Raw genomic sequence first — 23,502 nt, forward strand, 5'->3', positions numbered from 1 at the left:
TAAAACCACGGGACAAGACCAGAAAGCAGGTTACAGCTATCCAAATATGCGCGTAATTGGAGTGCACTGGCGAGGCGTCCCTTGCATCTCTACCGGGGTAACGTTTTCGTGATGTTCAATACTTCGGGGGTTGAACTCACTTTTAACAAGAAGGAGGATTTTTCCGAAGTTATCAATGGCACTCTGTAGCTTCGGTAGAACGTCCTCGTCACCACCAGTCCCACAACCATGCACAACGAGTCTTGTGAGGAGCAGCTGAGGGATTTCGGGCGCCCGGAGAAGATCATTATCGGCGTGATGCTTGCGATCATCACGGCTGTCACCGTGATGGGGAACACGCTGGTGGTGATCGCGGTGTGTGTGGTGAAGAAACTAAGGCAACCTTCAAACTACCTTCTGGTATCCTTAGCAGTGGCGGACCTGTCAGTGGCCATAGTGGTGATGCCGTTTGTGATAGTGACAGACCTCACCGGGGGCAAGTGGCTCTTTGGAGAGGTGTTCTGCAACATCTTCATCGGCATGGATGTAATGTGCTGCACTGCCTCTATCATGACCCTGTGTGTGATCAGCGTGGATAGGTAAGTTCTCAAAGTTAGCAGCCGGACCTTTATGTTGAAGTCTGTCAAATTTTCATTGGCACCGAAATTACGCATAGAGCGCGCCCTGCGTTTAAAATGACACGAAAGCTACAAATGCCCTTTTTATATGCTTTAACCCACATAACTACAAATAGGCTACAGTTTAACTGCCAAATTAAGTAATTAATTGTATACGCTAAAATATCTGGGGGGTTTTCCGCCAGGGAATGCTATTTAAATGTCTAATTCCAAATCAACCATTCGTCGGATTCTCTGTGCTGTTGAAGCCGCTGAACCAGAAAATTCATTCACAGACTGTGATTAATTTATAGCGCGCTTAATTAATCTGCTTGACCATACCATGGGCACTGTTTCCTAAAAGTACACTTAGGATCAGCGCTCGTCGACCTTACAGCTGTTGCTATGACTCATAGCCTATGACTTTTATACCCAGCCTACATGATTTACCATCGTCTTACACACTGAGGGCGCATATGTCGCACCTGCTCTTTGTTATGTGCCTTAACTTTCCCATTGACAATAAAACTACGGGAAAAAAAGGAACTGCTGGAATTCACTTCATACAATTCTTGGCTGATTTGTCATAGTGTTGTAGGTAAAGTTATTTTCTGAGGTATATAAACATACAAATGCTGCTGTTTTTGGTCTCAATACATTCACATTTTATAGCTATAGCCTGTGAGGTTTCCCATCCTAGCATTCTGCATCAACACACTGTTCCAAAATTATTCATGAATGTGGGTTCCCAAGTGCACCAAGTGAGCTGCATTAAAATCCACATTGAAAATGGGGGGAAGTAAAGCCTGAGCACTCATGCCCACCCATTAAGATCCATTCTGCCTCTCAGGTAGTCACCATTCAGACTGCCAGAGCAGAGCCTGATAGCTCCTGACAAATAAAACACGTCCACTGCTCCTTCTGTTATCCATAATCAAATAAAATCAAGTGATCAGTGTCACTGCTCTGCCTCAGTAACTATAATGAAGACAAAAGCTCATTGTTATATTGATGATCTGATTATTTCCTTCGTATTCGCCCACTCGCCAATCAGGTGTCATTATCTCAGTGCATTACGCCCATAATTATGCATGTTTCCTGCTCCTGGATGCTGCGAGCAGAAGGCTTAAGCATGCCTGAAAAGGTCAAAAAGGTCACACTGATAGTTAAAGATGGATGAGCAGTGTGTGATTTGAACATGATCTGTGGCCATTCAGTCCCCCAGTCAGTTTATGGAACAAATTAATAACATATCACCCTACACCTGAACCTGGCAATTATTCAAGGAGTATATGATCATGAATATAAAGGAAATAACCTCAGAATCAAAGTGTCAATGTGGGAGCCAGGCTTGTCTTTATCATCCAGTGGTGGATAACTGACTGAGTGTGGCAAAGTGCCTCTGTTGGGTCCCAGTGTTATTGTCTGTGATTAGAGATGAGAACAGCTCACAGTATATACTCAGAAAGGACAAACGGACCCATCTGTGAGCAAGCATGTCTGAAAAGATAGAGTGGGTGACTGAATCTGTTGCCGTGAAATCAAAGAGTGCACACCCACCGAATCGCACTATTCTAGAGGAGGCTTTTCCATCCCTTCGCTTCCCTGCTTATTGTGAGACTCTGAGAATTCTCAATAATGTTGTGTCAGTTTGGGATTAAAAGTGACAGCAAACTGTTTGCAGCTATCTCAATAAAAACAGACACATTTTAATTAAACAATGCAGAGTGTGTTTGGCATATGATTCACAATGGGAATCACAGAGATAATTCATTAAGATGGGAATTGCCAATTAGACACACGATTAGCTGTAATTAGGGCTCTCTGACTGTCATCCAAGATTACCAAGAACATTTATTGTAAAACTTCTGTGCCTTCAGAGTAAAGCATGCTGCAAATGAGGCTCAGGATTGAATAAGTTTGTTTGTGGGGGATATATGGTCCCTATACAGTATGTATATAATATGCATGTATATTATATGACACAAAGAGCTCTACTGCAGAGAGGCATATCAATTGTCTCTCAAAGCTCCAGAGGTTTACAGTATGGACACTGTGAAGCGGGAGGAGTGCTCCCTAGTGTATGAGATCAGTGAATTGATGATCCTGCCAGATATTATCAGAGATACCGCTGTGATTCAGGTGGAACGTAGTATCTGTGACATGCACCATCCACATGAACTCAAGTCTAATCAGGACCAGATATACACACTTGGGGTCATGGGAGAAAAATTACCACTGTAAAGTAAAAGGGTTTTTATACAGATGTGCACCACATATACACAAACTTAAATGAAGGAGATTCAAATCTAGTTTTTCATACCAGGCCCCTGAACAAGACTGGTCCTCAAGATTTAATCAATAATGCAGAGCCTGGTTACAGGAGCATGTCATTGTGGTTTTAGTTGATATTGTAGTTATGTGGTGGAGATTTATAAAAAGATTTGCAGTTAATCTAATAACCATAAAGCATGCACAGAATAAACATGAGGTTGTTGGGGTCTGGCCTCAGGGTATGTGCCAGCTTTGTAGAGTTGTTCTGTAGTACTGAGATTGAGATTTGCCTGGTTGGTAAAGCAGCCTTAATTCTACAGTCTAATTATAGTGTGGCTTAATTACATGCAATCATGTTGTGGTGGAATGATGCATTTTAGGAATATTTACAGATATTTTGAAACACAGTTGTTTATATTGTGTAAGCAATCTGGTAACACAGGTGACAGTATTTCAGCAAGAAAAGGCTTAAGTCTTGCTGAGAAAATTATGCATGGTCTTTTCTCATGTTAACATGCAGATGTGAGTACAGTGATTCATAGACATTGAGAAATTTAGATGTTAGTCTATTATATTTTTAGATATCTAGGTTTCAGATTAGCTCCAGTTATTGCATCATCCTACACAAATACTTGAAGTACCCTAAACAAATACTTAACAAATTAAATTCATCTCCTGAGGCAAGAACTATCAGCTGCATAATATAAATATTATGTTGCTATCAGCAACATAATATTTAGATCAGGTGATATGGATAACATTCACTATCAGGGCTTATGTAAATTTACGTCACAATAATCAATATATAGCATGATAAGATATAGATAAAACAACCAGAAATGAATGTTTTATTCAGTCCAATAAATGAATACCTGACAAATCAAGACAATTTAATGATGACAAAGTGATATAAACGTGTTGTATTGCAATAAAGCCCTACAGCTCATTAATTTGCAACATCACCCACAGTGGCCTAATTTACCAAGAAATATTAAATGATTAGATAACATTACATAAACGGTATGGCAATATCTCTGATGGTTCATAAATTTATATTGTCTGACTTTATACATTATATCGACATATCGCCATATCACAGCAGCTTAGTGTATATTGTGAATCTAAAGAAGAATAACATATCCCTTATTTCTGAAACTGCTGTGTGCTTAGAAAAGGAATTCAATTTTATAGATAAATAATTTCCTTTCACTATTAACAACTAATTACTCATAACCACTCTCACTCTATAATGACAGGTTCTTGTCTGACTGAAGAAAAGGTTAGCCGTTGTGTAGCCTGTGTCACATCAAAATATCAGGATAAGAGGATTACATGTCAGTGCTATTGATTTTGTACTGTATGTGCAAATGCTTATTTATGGGTGTAAAAAGCCATGCTTATGGATGAGTACCCATTCATTGCCTCTGGCTTCTCTAAGTGGCGATTCAACCCTGCAAATTGAATCTAACACACCAAAGCATTGACCCAGTCACAGCAGAAGAGTCCGGTGTGCATGTTGTCAAGAGAATAAAAGAGAAGTTATATATATGCAAAGTCCGCTGTCCAAGTGAATGTAGGACTGCTTCCTCTCAGCATGCACTTTCAGGAAAGCTTTGGCTGCATTTGTGTCCACTTCCCTAAAAAGTTAGTATCTCTTTTGGCTACAGCCAGTTTTTACCTTCACTGAGAGTAATATGTTGTATATTCAATAATTCAAAAGTCAAATATAAATGATTTATTCACAACAGTGAGAAGAGAGGGCAGTCCTTTTCTGTAGTTTCTCAGATGTCTAAGAAAAGACAGCGCTAAAGGAATGAAGGAGCTTGGTGTAGCTAGAGGCAGACTCTATGCTCTACAAATCAAATATAGCCTTAAAGGACCAGTGTGTAAGATTCAGTGGCATCTAGTGGAACAGGCTTGGCATAAATGTTATTTGTTCAAGGTACGTATGTTTATGTATCAATGTAAAATCACTTAAGAAACATTGTGCTTTTGTTACCTTAGAATGAGGCCTTTATATCAAAATAGGGAGGCGGCCATGTTGCACCACCATGTTTCTACAGTAGCCCAGAACAGACAAACCAAACATTAAAGAGGGCCTTTTGTGTTTTTTGCTAATTTTAGCAGCTACTGAAGGTTTTCCTGCATGCTTGGTTCTATTCTGCATACTCACCACTAGACTGCACTAAATCCCACACACTGGTCCCTTAAACATCAGAGAACAGTGGAAGATGGATGGGATGTAGGTCAATATCACATAACTCTTAAGTAAAGTTTTCCACCAAAGTTCAGACTAAAGAAAATACAGTGTAGGTGTGATCACACTGGTGAGCTTTTGCAGGGGATTTGAGGGAGGAAATCACACTAGGGAGGGCCTTTGGATGGCAGCAGGATTAACCACAGCATCCACATCCTTTCTGTCTACTGATGTGTCAATGATGAGCTGAGTTCACTCGCTGCTGAAACATCGCCCTGCCCTCCCCATCTTAAATATTTTGGTGAGGATTGTGAGTAACTTCGTCCCAGGAGAGACGGCACTTTCTGAGAGCAGCTGGGGAACATTCACCTGCTGCACCAGACACAAATGACTTGACCTAGCTGACGCACACTTAGGTAATGCGATGTGACGCCTAAGCTCTGCTCCCTCAGACACGATTCACATCCTACTTGTCGGCCACTTTGCCAAAATGCATGGCCAGTGCGATCAGCTGAAAGGCACTTCATGCTTGTAAAGGAATACTAAATCGGGACAGAAAGTTTCTTCAGGTAGTAAATAAGATGTTATACTGAAATCTTCTGAATCCTGTGATCACAACCAGTTTACAGAGAGCAGTATTAGAGGGTTTAGAAACGCAAGAGACACATTTAATGTCGCAAGCCACTACAGCTGCTATTTCATACTGAATAGACAAAACTCATTGACTTTTATTACAGGAGTACATGAAGTCACAGACAAATTGTCCTCTCATCATGTGATCACACAGGGCGGTGTGTGTGGATCTGAGGGGTTGGGATGACTGAAAATAGAAAATGAAATGGGGGAAAACAAAGTAACGCCTGTGCTTTGTGCTGTGTCTCTTGATGTTGTTATTGTTCTCTCTTTTTACTGCTTGAGATTTGTCATTTATGGAAAAGGCAGCCATTGTTTGAGACCTTGGATGGCTTCCCGTTGGTTCATTAGAAAAACACATATATTTAGCTCTGGCTTGTTGTCAAGTGTATGGTAGCCAAAGCAGGTCCAGCATGCTGTACTACAGTCAGGCCATATGGAGGTTACCATACTATGTTCATTTCCACTTATTCAGGTTTCAGATCTTTTGTTAGATAGTGCTGCATTAGATGACAGATGAAATACACAATACATAAAATAAAATACTATAAATAAAAAAGAGGAAGACAAAAGGATTATCAACAGCACATTCATAGAGTTTTTCATAAATGAATGCTGCAAATCTCATATATGAGTCCCTCCAGGAGTTTTTTGTTGTTTTGGAGTGACTTTTCTAAAAAAAAAAAAAAACTGTGTTACAATTTGTGATGTTTTATATCCTTTTGTGCTAAAATTGCAGGAATTTATTTTCTGAACATGAGATGCATGGACTCAAAGTAGTACAAAACTAATACTGTACTTGAGTTCCATTTATAAGCCTTTGTCAAATAAACTTTCACCTCAACAAGAGTGCAAAATCAATCAATAATGCCATCAAAATAAACCATTAGAATAACAAGTTACAGTTTAATAGCCCATTTTCTATATTTGAGGTCTGTCTTTGTCCATCTATGCTGCCTGAACAACGTATGACTTTGTAATCAATCAATTGGTCCTGTTGATTTGGCCATTTCATGCAGAAAGGTTGTGGTAAAAGCTGTAGCAAAATAGCAAGTGCTTGCAAATATTCAGAGATTATTTGAATTTGCATTGATTATTGTGATCACAAAATTGCAGTTTCCCAGAGGAAATGTATATTTCTGAGTTACATTATGCAAAAGTGTCTGAAAAGAAAATACATGGATGACCCAAAATGCTTCACAGAGAAGGTGGGAAACTCACCTCAACCACAATCAATGGGTGATGCATTATGCATTATGATTACGGTAGGTTATTATGCATCCTGTTTCCCCCATTTCACCCTTGCCCTCCTTCTTCTAATTTACACTTAATTGTAAAAATCTCAAGAGAAGGGGAGTGAAGAAGGGGACAAAAGTCTGCCCCAAAATTCATAGCAATCCAACGAATGGTTGTTGAGATATTTCATTCATTAACTTCACCATAACATTGCATGGCCATTCATTCAATTGTTGAGATGTTTCAGTCTGGAACTAAATGGTAGACTGACCGACCAACAGACTCATGCCACCTTCCCTAAAATTCATTTTGAAGAAACAGAATAATTAAACTGCTACATGCTTCACACACAGATCACATGATTTGATATTTAGAGCCACTCAATCAGATCCTACACAGCTAATCAGTGTGCTTTGGAAGAGATTCCAGCTCTGCATCAGATTTGAAGAGCAGCAGTCATGCTGATAGATCATAGACTGAAATGAAAATATTCAGCTGAACCACTTTCACAGATGAAAATTAGGTTAGGGAGGGGGTTGTTTTGAGCTGTTTTGCTAATGTCTTTAATAATTTGTGTGTCCCCCCCTATAGGGTAAAAACCATTTGACTCCTATTTGATGTTTCTGTATTTCTTGCTTGAAATTAAATTATGCACGGTTATTGATGTAATGAGTGAGTTTGTCAACATGGCGAAATGTCTTAAAAAGCCTTCATTCCTGAAAAGCTGGAGATGCCTGACCCTCATGTGTCAGCAGCAATATTGGTATGTTCTGTTTCGTGGTGCAATTTGACACAAAGTATGATGAATTATTAACTAGCCCACAGACAAAGATCTGAGTTTTATTTTGCTATTCCCAGGTTGTCATCCTATTTACCCTACAATGTCTGGGGAGGAGAAAGAAAGAAGAAAATGACAAAGTGCCTTTAGTGTGACATAAATCATGCTTTGTGTTTGAAAATAACAAAGTTGGGTCCATTATTCATCAAGATTGAACAAAGGGCCATTGAACATTTACCAAACAGTCAACTAATAGGTTTCCTGTTGATGGAGCTGTGAGACTGAAAACATACACACACACACACACACACACACACACACACACACACACACACACACACACACACACACACATCATGCTGTGAATTGCTGATAATATGTTTTGAACATTTAGCATATTGCTTCAGTTGTAGGATAAACATGCATTTTGCATTCAGTTCATCTGTGCACATGAATATTTATATGGTCTATTATCAAGGGCAATATGAATAACCAATTACTCAGGAGTTAACTTTTTTATCTAACCAGTGACCAATCTTGTGCATCCTTGTGTGTTTATATTCAGTGGATAAAAATTAAGTTTTGCATTAGGGCATGTGCTGTAATCCTGCCAAGGGCAAAACAGCTTTTAAAAGCGATCCCTTTAGACACACAGACTAATTAATTGGAAAATATTTCTCTCACAGATCACTCTTCATATATCTACAATTATTAGTATTTATATTACAATTATCCTAAAATGTTGTATGACTGAAGTTCAATGTGACAGTTCAGTTGTAATGTCAGTCTGTCACTCTGGTCAGGTAGAAGCTGAGAAGTTAGTGATTTAACCCCCTGGCACAGAGTGCAGATTGTATATCAGCTGTGAAATAGAAACATGAATATGGTTCCTCCAGATCACTGTCAATCTGCCCTTAAGCAAGACACTGAAACCCTGAAGTGACCACAAACTGGATTAATGCTCTATGGGCAACCCTGCACTCTCAGAGATGACTCTGTGTGTGTGTGACATACTGGGAACAGAAGTGTTCTAGTCCAGATCAAAATCATATGTGTGTAATCCAGCACACTTGAGATTTAAAGTTGATTCTTGATTTTGAAATCAGAAGTTGAGAATCATAATATGAGCACAGTCCATTACATTTATATTATATCACACTTAAAGTGCATAGAAAAATTAAGATGTTGAAACCTAAGATTCAACTGGGCAAACTCTATTAGATGCATGAGATTGTGTGGTGTAATCATAAACACCTATTAATAATCTTGCAGTGAGAGCGTTTCTTTAAAACACACATTGATCTTTAGGCCAACAATCAGAGTACTACACATTTTTGGTCATGTTACCTGTTAAATGGTGAAAACACAAACACCCACATGATCCATCTGTCAAGGTTTTCGACTTCTGAGCTCCATGGCAACACTTAAGGATACAGTGTATTGAGTGGGCAACTTACATTATCTGAAGTAGGAAGATTAAAAACAAATTATTAGCTGGCATTTCCTCAGAACAGTTTGCCAATGTTGACAGACTGCGTCGGTGTGTCTGTATCTGTGAGGATGTACACAGAGGATTAGCCCAAGTGTGACGGGAGTGTATGTACTATATTTAGTATTGCTCTGTGCCTCTCCAAAGTTCAAAGCTGTGTGCATTTTTTAGCCACACTAGCGGCATGGTTCAAGGATGGCAATGATCTGTTGGTCCAGTGCCCTGACTTTACCTCTAGCACCACCATGAGGCAGACGTTCTCGGTTTTTAGTGAATTATTGTGACAACTATTTGCATGAAATTTGGTAAAGAAATCCATGGTGCCCAGAAGATAAATCTTAGTGACTTTGTTGATCCCCTGGCTTTACATCTAGTGCCACTAGAAGGTCAACATTTTCACTTATCCTGTGAAATATCTCAAAATCCTTCAACATTCTGTGAACTTCAAGGTTCAAGAATGAATCTTTATTGCATATTATTGCACTCATATTTCCTAATACATGTCTGTGCAGTTAAATGCAGGGGTGGCACACTCTAGAGGATTGGTAAGAGGTTAGTGTAGAGCAATAATAATAGTAATTAGAACATGAATGGAGCCATGTACTTATGATTCCTGTTTCAGAAATGACTGTACAGTCACTGCAGGGATGGTATTGTTGGTCAGCGTTGCTATGAAGCTCAACAGTACCACTGATATTGTAATAGCTGAATTGAAACATACCTGATTCTCAGTCAATCTCACTCAGGTTGTCCTGAAGCGTGACCTCTGATAGTTCGATCCAACACCTATCCTCAGTCTGTTGAACCATATTGCGGTGTGAGGAAGATGGTGAATTAACCTGCTCAACTGTGGGAGAAAATTTGCCTCGTAACCCTCCTTGAATGGTACAGAGACCTACCCATATGGTGAGATACGAAAATATGTCGTTGGAAGTTTGTTATAAAATGTTTTTTAGGTTTTTCTTTGCCAAAACTCCCAGTCGTGACGAGGGCAGCGTCTGGTGACATGGTCCGTTGCCAGCACAGAACACCAAACAGCTCTGACAATTGGGAGCCATTAATCTGGCATGCACATATGGAAGATTTTGGTGCCAATAATCTCCCAAAACCTGACTTGCAGAGGAATGTTTTTTAAAGTTAATGACTCTAAGGCTAGTAATATGCAGCCCGCAGTAGACAAAGCATACTGTACAGCTTTCAATAATGATACGCCTTCATTTCTTTTGTTCATATTGAGCTTATTGCACAGTTTAGCATTATCATATCAGATATTGCACTGTTTAGCATTATTAAAGCAGATTAACTGTTTCTCACCCATCATTATGAGCACTGCTTTGGCAACAGTGACCTTTATTTAACCGGATCAGTGTCTTTATCTCGTTGCCACAGCTGTGTTTACTCAACTATAATGATATGTTGTTTGTCTATCTTTTAAAATGAGTCTGAGTGGAGATGAATCCTGGAAATGTACAAATGTGATGCTGTACATTTCAATGTGCTCTGCCAGTAGAGAGGCTGAGTAACTTATTGTGATTATTTTCTATCCCTCACTGCTCATAGGCCAGATAAACCGTAAGGATGCTCTTGTAATGAATATTCCTGTCATCGGTCATAGTTTGTTTGGTTATCACACACTGTGCTCCGACAGGAACATAGATTCCACCTCCATATCTGATGTTCTGCTCTATGTCATCTGGTGCAAAATCAAATTACATTCAGTTTAGTTCCTTCTCTCGAAAAACATTAATATCAGGCGTGCTGATGTAAGCAGTAAGTGCTGTTATTCCTTTTTGCTTGTAACATCAAACCTGACATAGCTGAGCGTATTCTTGTGGATTGTTCCCATTTGTTAAACTCATTGATTTATTGGTTGCATGTTCTTCTTTTAAATGAGACACACAACATCTGGCTGTAGACAAGGCATACTGTAAATCCAATTAATCATTTAGAACACTGCAAAATCCATCAAATCTCATGAGTGTACTGTCTAACTGAAATCAAATGTCCTTTTTTGTCTACTTCAGCATACAGATCTGCTCTGTGAATCAAAATCTGAAACCAAAAGGGAGAAATTTATATTAATTAATTCTTTGGTTTCTTGATTACCGCCTCTAATTTTGCATTAATTCGGTGAAATACTGTTCTGTTATCCACCTACAGAGCTGGAGAGCTCATTTAATTAATGCATCAAATTGAATTGAACTTGATCAATGGTTCAAACAACGTTTGAAAAATGTGCTTTGGAGTCATTGTTTTCTATGGTAATGGATGATCAATACACAAATAAATCAATTGTATCATTATCCCATATATTTTTAAGGAGATGTTTTCTTTTAAGTTTCTGGAATGATTTGCCAACCACTTAAAGAGTTTCATAAACTACAGTTTTCAAGGGTTAGATTGCAATCAGGAATAATAAAGCCAAAATACACTTTGAAAGATAGAAGACGTTTCTTAGCTGAGGATTGGTAAGTGTGTAGTTAAATACAGTGGAACAATGTAAACATTTTATAGATTATAATTAAATGGATTAACTTGTCTTGTTTAGTCTTGTTTTCAGGTCTAGTTATGATTAAACTTGTCTTATACAGTATGCTATGCAGGTAAGAAAGTGCATATAGGTTTGATTTGGGGTTTTTGTCTATTTTTAGCCTGATAATTGTTGTTAAACACAGGTATCAATGGCATTTGGTTGCCCTTAGCTGAGTTTATTTAATAGGAGGTCTGTGATATTTTCATGTCTTACAAAAAACGATCAGAACAAAGATAGGAGGTAGAAAGAAGCACAGTTCTCAACATTTGCCTTTGTGTTAGATTGTGCTGTCTAGTGACTCAGGAACAAGTTGGACACAACTTCTCCTCCTCACTGTCCTTTTACATTTGCAGAGTCACAAAATAATGACACCTGATGTCCAGGTACAGACTTTGTACAGTGTTGGGACAAATATAATCTCACCCTCAACATAAAAAAACAGAGTAGCTGTTGTTTGACCCCAAGCTACTTTGTGATCACTCATGAGCGGTGATCCACAACGATACCATAATGCAGTTGGACTCCTACAGGTTCCTGGGCCTAAACTACCAACAGAACTGAAATCAGCACCAACTGTGAACATTTTTAAATCCAGGTTGGCCTCTTTAAAACACTTTAAATGTTAATCTTTCATTTGCACTGTATGTCCTTTTAATATTTTTAAAGCAAATCATTATGCTGCACTCTCATGCTCTATTTTAGTCTAGCTTTTAATTTTCTTTCTCTCTTTCAATACTTTGTTTTATTTCTATTATAATTGGGTTTTTTGTATTGTATATTTTAATGTTTCTAATTTTTACCGTAATTGGGGTTTATTCATTTATTTATTTATTTTAATTGTATGTTTTTAATGCTTCCAATTCTTACTGTTAAACGTTTGTTTTTATGTAAAGCACATTGAGTTAGAGTCCAAGGCAAATCTCCCACTGGCATAATAAAGTCTGCCTTATCTTATGACATATAATGGGCTGCACAGCTATTTCAACTATTCCAACTGCTGGCTAGATGCCAAATTGAAAGAAGAAAGCGAGTCAGCTCAAAAGAGGAGCTGGCTGTGGTATCCTTATTAAATGGTAAATGGGTGCTTTTCTAGTCTACCGACCACTCAAAGCGCTTTACAGCACACGCCAACATGTAGCCATTAGCACACACGTTCTTACACTGATGGCAGAAGCTCTCATGCAAGGTGCCAACCTGCTCATCAGGAGCACTGTAAGGCTTTTTTAATCCAAAGTGTATTGCAGTGATTCTAATGCTCAGTAGCTCAGTATCTTGCCCTCTTTAACATGCAGACTTGCCACCACAATGCAAGTCTGTGTTAAGCATCTCCAGTGTATAGTGGTTCAGAAAGGAGTATACCACCAACGGAGATAATCCATATACCATATCAGTGTAAATACAGTATGCTGTCACAGTTTACATGCTATTTTTTTCATAAACAGAGTTAAAAATATTCAAATAAAGTATCTCCTCATCCCTTTGACCAGGCACGTGCACACATAGGGCCCTAGGGGTGCTTGAGCCCCTGCCCTTTTTGCCTCGTATTAAAAAGTGCCCTCTGTGTGTGTGTGTGTGTGTGTGTGTTTAATTCCTGTTAGGAATGTTCAAACGGTGGTACAAAAACTCCACGGTATTCTACCGTACCCATTTTCTTGTAATACGGGGTTATTGTGTGCGTTGAGCCTGCTGCTTCTCTGTCCGTTGCGGCTCCGCTCGGTCACAGAGCAGCCAGAGAGAGAGAGAGAGAGAGAGAGAGAGCTGCTGCCCCATGGATAACTGAGGAGACGTGACAGTGGAGCAACGTGAACCTGTGAGTTATGGTCTAACTAGTCGCCATCCACTTATTCAACGTGCTTAAATATGAGTAATATTTCAGCTTCTGTTTTTGCTGGACGTCGGAGCATTTCAGCACAGAGCACATCGTGCGGGACAGGAAATTGTGTACAAAATAAAACACCGGGTAAATTTTCAAAATAAAATGCACCGTGTTTAGGGCGGATCATATTTCCCTCACTACAGGTCTGAAGTACAGGTCCGAGGTTTAGATAAAAAGTTTATTGTGACTATTTCCTACTACTGTGTGGGCTAACAAAATAATAATCATAATCATAATCATAATAATAATATAGTAATTTCAGCATTCTGGGGATATAAGCTGTAGGTTATCTGTGTTTGAAATATTACCATCTGTATTTAAACTTTAAATAGCCTAATAATAAACCAGTGTTTTATTGCTTTGCATGTCTTCCAAGCTTTGATAATGTGAATGAACTCATGTTGACAATAATTTGTTGACACAAAATAAATGGCAATTTCATATCACTTTCACCTACACAGGACACACAGCTAAGTCATTAGCTTTCTATTAGCACTTTATTTTTTAATTTTACATTAATTTCCATATTGTGTAAAGGACCGGAAAAAAAAAATTGGCGCGCACTTTGCTCTGCCCTTTTCTACCTTTGAGCCCCTGCCTCTCTATAATCATGTGCACGTCCCTGCCTTTGACCTAAAACTAAAATTGTTTCAACATTTTTTCCTCAAAGGTCAGAAGTAAAACAGGTAGAAGTGGAGAATGAGATTCCTCTCCCACATGTGAGTGTTCCTCTGAGCTTATTTAGTTTTTGAGGTATATTTGAGGCTATTCTCTGAGAGAGCGAGGGCACTTGGTGACCGAATCAAAGGGAAGCTGACAAAGATGAGGGGCTCTTCTCTCTCACCCTCTCACATCATCATGACAGTAATAAGAGAGGAAGGTTTTAATCGCTGGCACATACTTATTCACCTTGCACTATAGGACTTTAGTCATACATATCTATGAAGTGAGCATACATTTTGTGGCAGTGAGGTCTATAGATGCTCTCCAGTTGCAAAACACTGTGGCTGTTAATGGAATGGAAGTCAAATAAACACTAAACACTTAAATGGCTAAATGAAACAACCTTGCAGGAATCCATTCAGACATTCAATTTAAATATAGTGATTAGGCAGACTGGTTTCTTAAAGTAGATGCAAGTGACAGAAAATGGTCTTGCTTCTTAGCTTGCTTGTGAATCCTACTAAAAAACATTTTAGTCCAGACTCAGGAAGCAGTGCATGAAACGCTAATAGTGATGCTCAAAAAAATGTGACTTTGTTGTTGTGCATATGCAAATTTGATGCTAATCTCATTATTTTTCTAAGATCTATTTATAGGTGAAGCTATGAAAACTGAGGTTGTGACCGACTTGCTTCTGCCTTAGAACAGTAACTGTGATCTTTGGCAAATGTATGAAAGGACAGTAAATCACAGCAAATCCCAGTCTGGGTCCCTTGACAGAGGCAACCTCTCCCTGTGCTGAAAGATGAAGGAGACACAACTGTAAAGAGGTGGTTCAACAGTATTTACAGAACCCATAACCATCTATAGCACCGGATAGCCTGGTGTAAACCCAAGTGCTTGGCTGACACATTTTTAAGTTTAATACTTTAGGCAGTTACCTTCAGTGCTCCACAAATGTATCTTATTCTCTTCTCATTCAACCATGATGAAACCAATGCCCAAACCTAGTTGCCTAACCTTAATCAAACACCAGACGCCTGGTTGCCTAACCTTAATCAAACACCAGAACAGTCAGAATTTAGTTGAATTTGTCTGATGAATCTGTGTGACTCAGTTTGATGATTCTGTGCAAAACATCTTGAATGGAACCACGTATAACTGAGCTGTCCATAAATGTGAGATTGGCCAACAAGCCATGGATCACAGATCAAGAGATTTGTTTGAGTGCTCTCAAATTACCTTGAGGACTGGAAGAGCAGAGAGATGCTCTCTTAGGCTGCTATTATCAGAATGAAAAGGTCAAGATACCAGTGAATGCTCAGGGCCGGATGATGTTGTCAGAGTCCGCTGGGACAGGGAGTCCGAAGAGTGAGCTGTAAAGAGAAGAGTACAATGTTAAATAATGTGTGTTCAGGGAATTGCCGCTAGCTTTTCCTCTTAAACTTAAAATAAACTGCACATGCATGTACTGTACTTTACAATGCATTAGAGTGGTATATCAAGGCAGGGATGTTAGCGAATGCTGTGCTGAACAGAAACAGCAATCAACTTCATCATCAGCAGCAGCAGCAATAGAAAATAGATGCAGCAGTAGCTTAAATCAGGAAACATGATGGTCTGGGCTAGTTTGTGGTGTGCTTTCATCTTGCAGAACGTGATATTTACAAGTGTGTGAATGCAATACCAGCTGCAGTGAATGTGACCTCTAACACGACTAAAGAATATACACACCTTGGAAAAAAGTAGTTTGACAAAACCATCTTAACTTAATGTACAAGTAAGCGGGCCTTGAGTTAAAATGTTCTATTCTATCAAAGCACAATAAAAGAAACCGGCAGTTTAAATCGATGGCTCCTGTATGTTGCAGCTCTATTCAAACCAAACTGTAATATAAAGATGTTTTTCTGAAAGGAGCACTATTACCCTTTGAGAAATTTTGTGCATTTTGTGCAAAAATGTGTGATCCCTTTGCTCTCTTCCTGAGAGTTAGATGAGAATATCTAGACTACTCTTTTATTTGTATGGTCAATATGAAGCTACAGACAGCAGGTTATTACCTTAGTTGAACATAAAGGTTGGATAACAACAAGCCTGATTCTAAAGATAAGACTAAAGATAACGAAATCCGCTTACCAGCACCAAGTTGAAGTATAAAAATATGGTTTTATGGTTTTATAGGGGTTAAGTCACTCTTCTGAATACACATTTTGAGATGTTTATTTCCCAAAATGTTGAAATTTTGTTGAAATGTTACTGTAACTGTACTGTAATTTGAGGCACTTTATACATATTCATCATTCAGTGTGACAGAGTTTTTATTGTTTGACTGCAGGATGTTGTTTCCTACTTCTTGCCCACACAGGCCATGCCAAAAGTGTGTAATCTGCAATTCAGATTGTTTGTATATCTCATAAAACTTACAGGTGTGTTTTCTCTTTGCTCAGATAGGAATGAAGTGCTGTTTGTGTTGCCCCTTTTGTGTCGTTTCCTGTGTTCAGGTGCAAGTCGCTGTTTATCTTAGGAGTGCTTAATCTGTTTGACAAAGCTGGAAGAATCCCATGATAAAAACGTCCTGTAATCTTCTGTGTGTATGCATAGTACTTTAGTTTCTCTATCTTGTTTCTCTTCTATTCTACTGTATTCTTTTCTGTTTTGCCTGCGGGGTATTTGCTTTGTCATTCAAGGACACGCTGCTCTGACAGGGATGGACACGCTCACTGTTGCAGGGGGGAATCCATTTATCATGGTGGCACTAATAGCTGCCCATCATCTCTATTGCTGTGAGAGCCAGTAAACCAGCTGGACAGGTGGTGTGCTGTGCTGTGAGGGCCATAAAATAACCACGTTACTGCTTTACAGCAATTAGGAGGAAGTAAAAGCGACATCATAAAGGTGTCAAGACTTAAAGTCAGAGGAGCAAAAGCATGGTGTGTCCTTCAGGTACACGTACCAAAAACAAAAGGTTACTGCAATTATGAATTTAAAAAAAGGATGATGTTTTTGAAGGACGGTCAGAAGTGCTGTCTGTGTGAGCTGAAAAAGTTTACTACTGCTATACTGATTAAGATAGAAGTCTGCATTTCTTCAGATGCACATGAGACAGACAAAGAAGAGAAACATTACAGTACAAAGTCTGCACAGTCAAAGAAGTGACTTTAGCCACCAACTATAGACCCACCCACACACATACACACACACACACCCACACACACACACACCAAAACCAAAAGTAGGCTAAAATAAGAAGAATTATTCAAAGACTACTTGACACCAGTCTGACCTAAGATAGCAGTCTGTACAGAAACTGTGAGGGAAAGTATGTCTGCCCAGAGATGACTCAGTTTTATTTATATAAGAGTATAAATAAGATTAAGAAATGTCCTGCTGCTGTTTTGCATTCTCATTCTAACCTTAACACGACCAGAAGTCAGAACAACAAAATACAACATGAGACTCACTTCTGACTGCAGTATGAAACAGAAGGGATTGCCCCTTTGCTTCATTGTTAAGGCAGCTCTGCTCATGTTGTACAACATGTTTGGTGAGAGAAGAAGTAAAAATTCTGTCATACTGAGCTTCCTCAAATAGAACAGGAGAGATGAATTGCTCCTTGAGGACTGAAGTAGTTGTCTGATGTTGGAGAAGTCCCACAACTCTCACAAGGAAGATCTGGTGCTCTTAAGTCTAGAGCAGCTTAAAATAAGTACTTGTGATACTTTACACTTGTTGTACATTTTCAACTCAGTCAAAATCAATAAGAAAACCTTTCTGTCTTATGTTTTGCACATATCAGATTTTTTTTTTCAAACAACAAATGGTTGCACTGAATATTGAGTGAACAATGGGGAGTTTTCAGATTTCCCACTCTCATTCACTTTATGTAAAACAAACAGAGCATGAAAAGCACTAAATGCACACTTGTGACTGTTGGTTAACAAGCAGCGATGTCACACTGCTCAGTTCCTGAAGAGACGGTTCTTCAACAAAAATGGTTTGATTTCAGGCGACATCTGCATCTCTGTGCCCACTCCATTCACACAGATAGACTGAAACAAAAAAGATCCCTACCTAAAATGGGCAACACTTCACTTGTTCACAGGCTTCATCTTGAATTTGCCCTCAAGTGCGATGACATTGTATTTATACATGGCTCTGTAAGATAAATGAATGAGGGTTCTCCAATGGGAACTTTCTATGGGGAAAAAAGTAGTTTTGTACCTTTTTTTCCTGTTCTAAATTTACCACTCTGCAAACCAAACCATAAGCAGCTTGGTAAATATTTCACTGTGTATCCCCTCTCAGATATAAAAGGCTTGAGAGGGGCTCTTGGAGATGACTGACGACTGTTGCGCACCAGTGTTTCAGTGCAGAAAATACTTCACTTCACTTGTACCAGAGCTGGTAGCCTAGTTGAAGTAATGGAAATCTCCATTAGCTTGGGCACAGTGTTTGCCTATGACTGGGTAATCCCAGGATGCTGCTGCATCTGTGGATATATCCCATATCCTCCAGAGGTATGAAAAAACCTCCTCATTTGAATGTGTGTCATTATTTCTGCTCAACCCATACTGTTTTATGGAAGGCGATTATTGCATATATATCATCTGAGGTGTGAGCATGTGGTTGTAAATATGCATTTTGTTTAATATGGTGCAAATTCATAAATATTTGCATTTTACTCTAATAAGTCACATTTTTTATATTACATACTGACAGATTATGTCCTTTAAAGCTTCTATAGTAAATATTTTAATGTAGACTACATGCCATGTGAAAAATGCCACTGGTAGTGATGAACCCACAGTAAATTTGCACTCAGCTCAAAATGAGCTTTAAAGCATCTTTCAGCTCATTTTTTTTTTGGTTTTACAAACTGTAACTTTACTATTTTGGTTAACTGTCACTGTTCTTATTAGCATTTCAGGCAGAAGCAGGCACGTTCGCTGCCCAGCCCCAAGCAATGGACAGATCAATCTGGTGAAGATAGTGGAGCATTTAGCAGCTAAACAGACAGATATTTTCCTCAGGGATTGGTTGAGAGTAAAACAGACCAAAAGCAGAATGAATATTAGATTTACATTTGCTTTGACACACACACAACACTCTAAATGAATGCTAATTTTGCCAAGCAGTTGTTTGCTAAAACATTGACTATAAGGTGAACAGCTTGTTTCTGCTGTTCCACAGATAATGCAGGTTTAATGATTCCTCAGTGATTTATGTTGCATGCGTCACATCATTTTGCTAAATTTGCGCGCCTACTCGTGTGTGTTTTACTGGATCATTTGGAATGTTGTCGTTGTAGGTGGTGCATGTCTTTATGAATGCTCCTCACATAGCTTTCATTTTTGCCGTATCCTGTTATTGCCTCAGAGAGATTGCTAAAGTTTAATCTCTCCATGTCAAAATAAACAAGCAAAAACCAGCAGGAGGTGCCACAGATGTTTGCATTAGCTCATCTCGCTAAAACACACGCAGCGAGCTGTGTAATGAAGCGTTAAAATGCATACTGCTTTATCTAACCTGGCAGTCATCTCTCCCTCTCTCTCTCTCTCTCTCTCTCTCTCTGAGTGGAGGGTGAAATTTTGAATCCGGTGAGAGTGCGTCTGAAAACAGCTCTGACTTCTAGCAGGCTGAAGATGAGTCATAGGTTGCGGAGGGCTGACACACAAATACCCCCACATCCCCCCCAAATAACCACCACAACCACCTTCCTCATTACTGAATAATGTATTCACAGGGACGTGTTGCATTACTGGGTATCCATTATATATCTCTAAGAATTCCCACAGCATGGAGTGTACCCATCACAGGCTCGGACGTGCATCTATTTGACATTGCTCGCCTGGATGTGTCCTCGCTGTAAAGCTTAAGTATATTTTAAGTGAGAGTTGTAAGCTAGGCAGTGCAGTGGTTGGAGGGATCTAGGGTGAATAAACACTTCTTGTTATGTAATATTCACTGAGCGCAACTAACCTGAGCCAAGGGATCTTTAAAGAGGACATATTATGCTTTTTTGGGTTTTCTGTTATTTATACACTGTTATGAAGTCAGATATTTATGACAAACATGGTCAAAGTTCCAAAACTTAAGGTTCATGTATGTAGTATGTAGTGTGTTCTGCCTGCATGTCAAAAGCCTGAGCTTCAACATGCCCTGAACGTTTTTTCCTATCTTGCTGACGAGTTGATGTCCATTGCGCATGTCAATCAATGGCCATCATTCCATACCCTTGGTTGCTAAGGTTGTTGCTAAGGTTTTCCATGTGTTGTTTGAATTGTGTACTCTCATATTTTTGAATTGGATTAAACTTGAATATGTATGGATGTATTTGAAAAGTTGACATTTTGAGCAAAGAACATCAAAAAGTAGTGAAATGCTACTACTATAGTTTGTTGATGTAGCCTCTGTAGCGGATGTCTGCCAAAGTGTAACTTCCTAGATTTGGCCAATCAGAACAGAGTGGGCACCTCAGGTGGGGGGTCTTAAAGAGGCAGGATCTTTTTGGAATTGTGAATCATGCAAATATATTTCTAACCCTTAGAATTAAAATATAGACTTTTAAATGTGCATAATATGTCCCCTTTAAGAAGGAAATGGTAATACTGTGTGGCACCTGAGTTTAAATGGGAACTAAAAAGATATTGCAGAGGCTTTAAATATATGATTATCAGATTTTGATGTCACTTAAAAGTTATGGCAATACAAACAAAACACCTAAAACATTTTTTACTGAAATGAGGAATCTTCTCAAACAATTTTTATATATGAAATTGTGTAATTGGATTTCTTTCTGTTTTTTTATGTTTCATGGTCCTCACTGCCACCACTTGTTCACCCCAAGCTGCTAAGGGCAACAAAATAATGAAAACCTGTCTCAGATGATGAGTGTTTAATTTGTTTTCATGGCAACGCTTACAAATTCTGATATAACTCACCTGTAGGGGACATGCTGCAGGTGCCTGCTGTATTATACATACATGCAAAACATACCCTTTTTTGGAGGAAAAAAAGAATGATTTTTGATGAATTTTTTAAAGCTGATTAGAGAACATCAGATCTGTGTCGCGGGGGAAATATCATAATTTGGTTATAGCTTTATTCTCCTCTCCAAATGATTCAGTACCACTTGTTCAATGTGTTGTCAGTTGTTAACAAGCTACAGTCTGCAGCAGAGGTGCTGGGTTACAGTAGGTTGTGTAACACTATTTCTTAAAACCAGCTAGCTTGTGGCACACAGAAAACTTGAGTTAGTACAGTTTTGAATTTGCAAAGAAGATTATTGTTGCTGCAGCACAAAACTGTGTGATAGAAAAAAGGATGCTAATGTGTATCGACAAATTTACATTTTCAAACCGGACATGAATTGTAGAAACTCAACATCTGCAAGCCGATGATAAAGTGAGGCCAGGCTGAATGAGCGGAATTTGATTTACACAGTGTTGATAACATCACTGTTGAATGAAGAGACAAATTGGCCACTGCTCCCAAAAGCTTTTTATCTTGTGATTAACAATAGAGGAACCAGAAAAACAGCCTGCAGTCTCAAGTATACAGCTTTCATCAATGATGCATTTGATGTTGATGAAGGCTGTGAGCATATAGCTAAAACATGCTGACATGTGCACACAGACTTATCACTTTGCTAGAATAGTGGCCATTTTCCAAGTCTTGTATAAATTCAAGCCTTTCACACCTCACTCTGTCTCCGTGTTTTTCTGACACCTCCAGCTGCTATTTGAAACCACATTTGATTGATTGACTGATAGCTCCCTGCTAAAGCTCCTCCAAAGCTGAAGAAAAGCAGCTAATGGCCCTCCAGGCACTGACAGAGTTTATGACCTCTGATTGAAATGTATTTTAAGTGACTGGCATGTATTTGATGCCACTGCAGTTTCATCTTAATGCGGACAGGCAGCAGATTTCTGTGCTTCAGCAGAGTGTCTGAGTGCATTACATGTGATTAATAAACCACCCTTGTTTTTGTGATGATGAAGCTACTGTACTGAGCAATTTGTCAAAGGGTTTTAGAACAAATGTTTTCAGCCCTGAATGGAAATTATGCCTGGAAGCCAGTGTTGAGTAGTTTGTAATAGTTTTTGTCTCACTTCCTCACAGGTATCTGGGGATCACACGGCCCCTCACCTACCCAGCACGGCAGAACGGTCAGCTGATGGCAAAGATGATCCTGGGAGTGTGGCTGGTGTCAGCATCCATCACCCTGCCACCTTTCTGTGGCTGGGCCAAAAATATCAACACAGCCGGTGTGTGCCTCATTAGTCAAGACTTTGGCTACACCATCTATTCCACAGCCGTAGCCTTCTACATCCCTATGCTGGTCATGCTGGTCATGTACTACAAAATCTTCAGGGCAGCCCGCAAGAGTGGAGCCAAGCACCGCTTCACCGACCTTTCGCGCCGAGAGCGCCTTGAAACAGTGGCTAATGAGGCGCTGAGAATGCAGGGGCTAAAGCCTCCCGGTGTGGCAGAGGAGTGCGCTGCCCTGTCTCGCCTGCTGAACCGTGAACGTAGAAACATCTCCATCTTCAAGCGGGAGCAGAAAGCAGCCACAACACTGGGGGTGATCGTGGGGGTCTTCTCTGTGTGCTGGTTACCGTTCTTCATCCTGTCCACTGCCAGGCCCTTTATTTGTGGAGTTCAGTGTAGCTGTGTGCCCATCTGGCTGGAGCGCACAATTCTCTGGTTAGGCTACGCCAACTCCTTAATGAACCCCTTCATCTACGCTTTCTTCAATCGAGACCTGCGCTCCACTTATCATGACCTTCTTCGTTGTCGATATCGCAACATCAACCGCCGACTGTCAGCTGTGGGCGTGCATGAGGCTCTCAAGGTTTAAAACAGTAGAGTTAAGCAAGGGATATTGGCTCTCAAAATGTAGGGTATGGTGACCCTGTGCTTGTACACTCGGTGCTTAAAGGTCGATGTGTACACAGCAGGCGTGTAGATAAGACACAGACTGACAGAATGGGAGTCACTGTTGATGGCTCTGTGGCCCCTCCGTAAAGGCAAAGAGACGGCGTGATCACTTCAGTGTGTGTGTGTGAATCAGTCATTCTATTTTGGGAAGGAAAATCATATAGGGTACTTGATGGGCTATCCAAGTCGACACCGGTTTTGTGCTTATGTCACAATTCTGTCCTGCCTCTGGATTTATGGTAGAATAATCTAGTGACAAAGGAAATGACATATAAACACAATCCATC

The 23,502-nt window shown here is 39.5% G+C and overlaps 1 protein-coding gene across 1 annotated transcript; it reads left to right on the forward strand.

The window, feature by feature from the left end:
- Nucleotides 1-96: 96 nt before the first annotated feature.
- On the forward strand, nt 97-23,178 carry htr7c (5-hydroxytryptamine (serotonin) receptor 7c). Its single transcript, XM_053326119.1, is given in 2 exon segments — nt 97-578; nt 22,397-23,178. Coding segments are annotated over 2 exon segments (1,206 nt in total). The 5' UTR covers nt 97-111; the 3' UTR covers nt 23,136-23,178.
- The last annotated feature ends 324 nt before the right edge of the window (nt 23,179-23,502 follow it).

This window comes from Scomber japonicus, chromosome 9 (genome assembly GCF_027409825.1).
Source record: "Scomber japonicus isolate fScoJap1 chromosome 9, fScoJap1.pri, whole genome shotgun sequence".
NCBI classification, from domain to species: domain Eukaryota; kingdom Metazoa; phylum Chordata; class Actinopteri; order Scombriformes; family Scombridae; genus Scomber; species Scomber japonicus.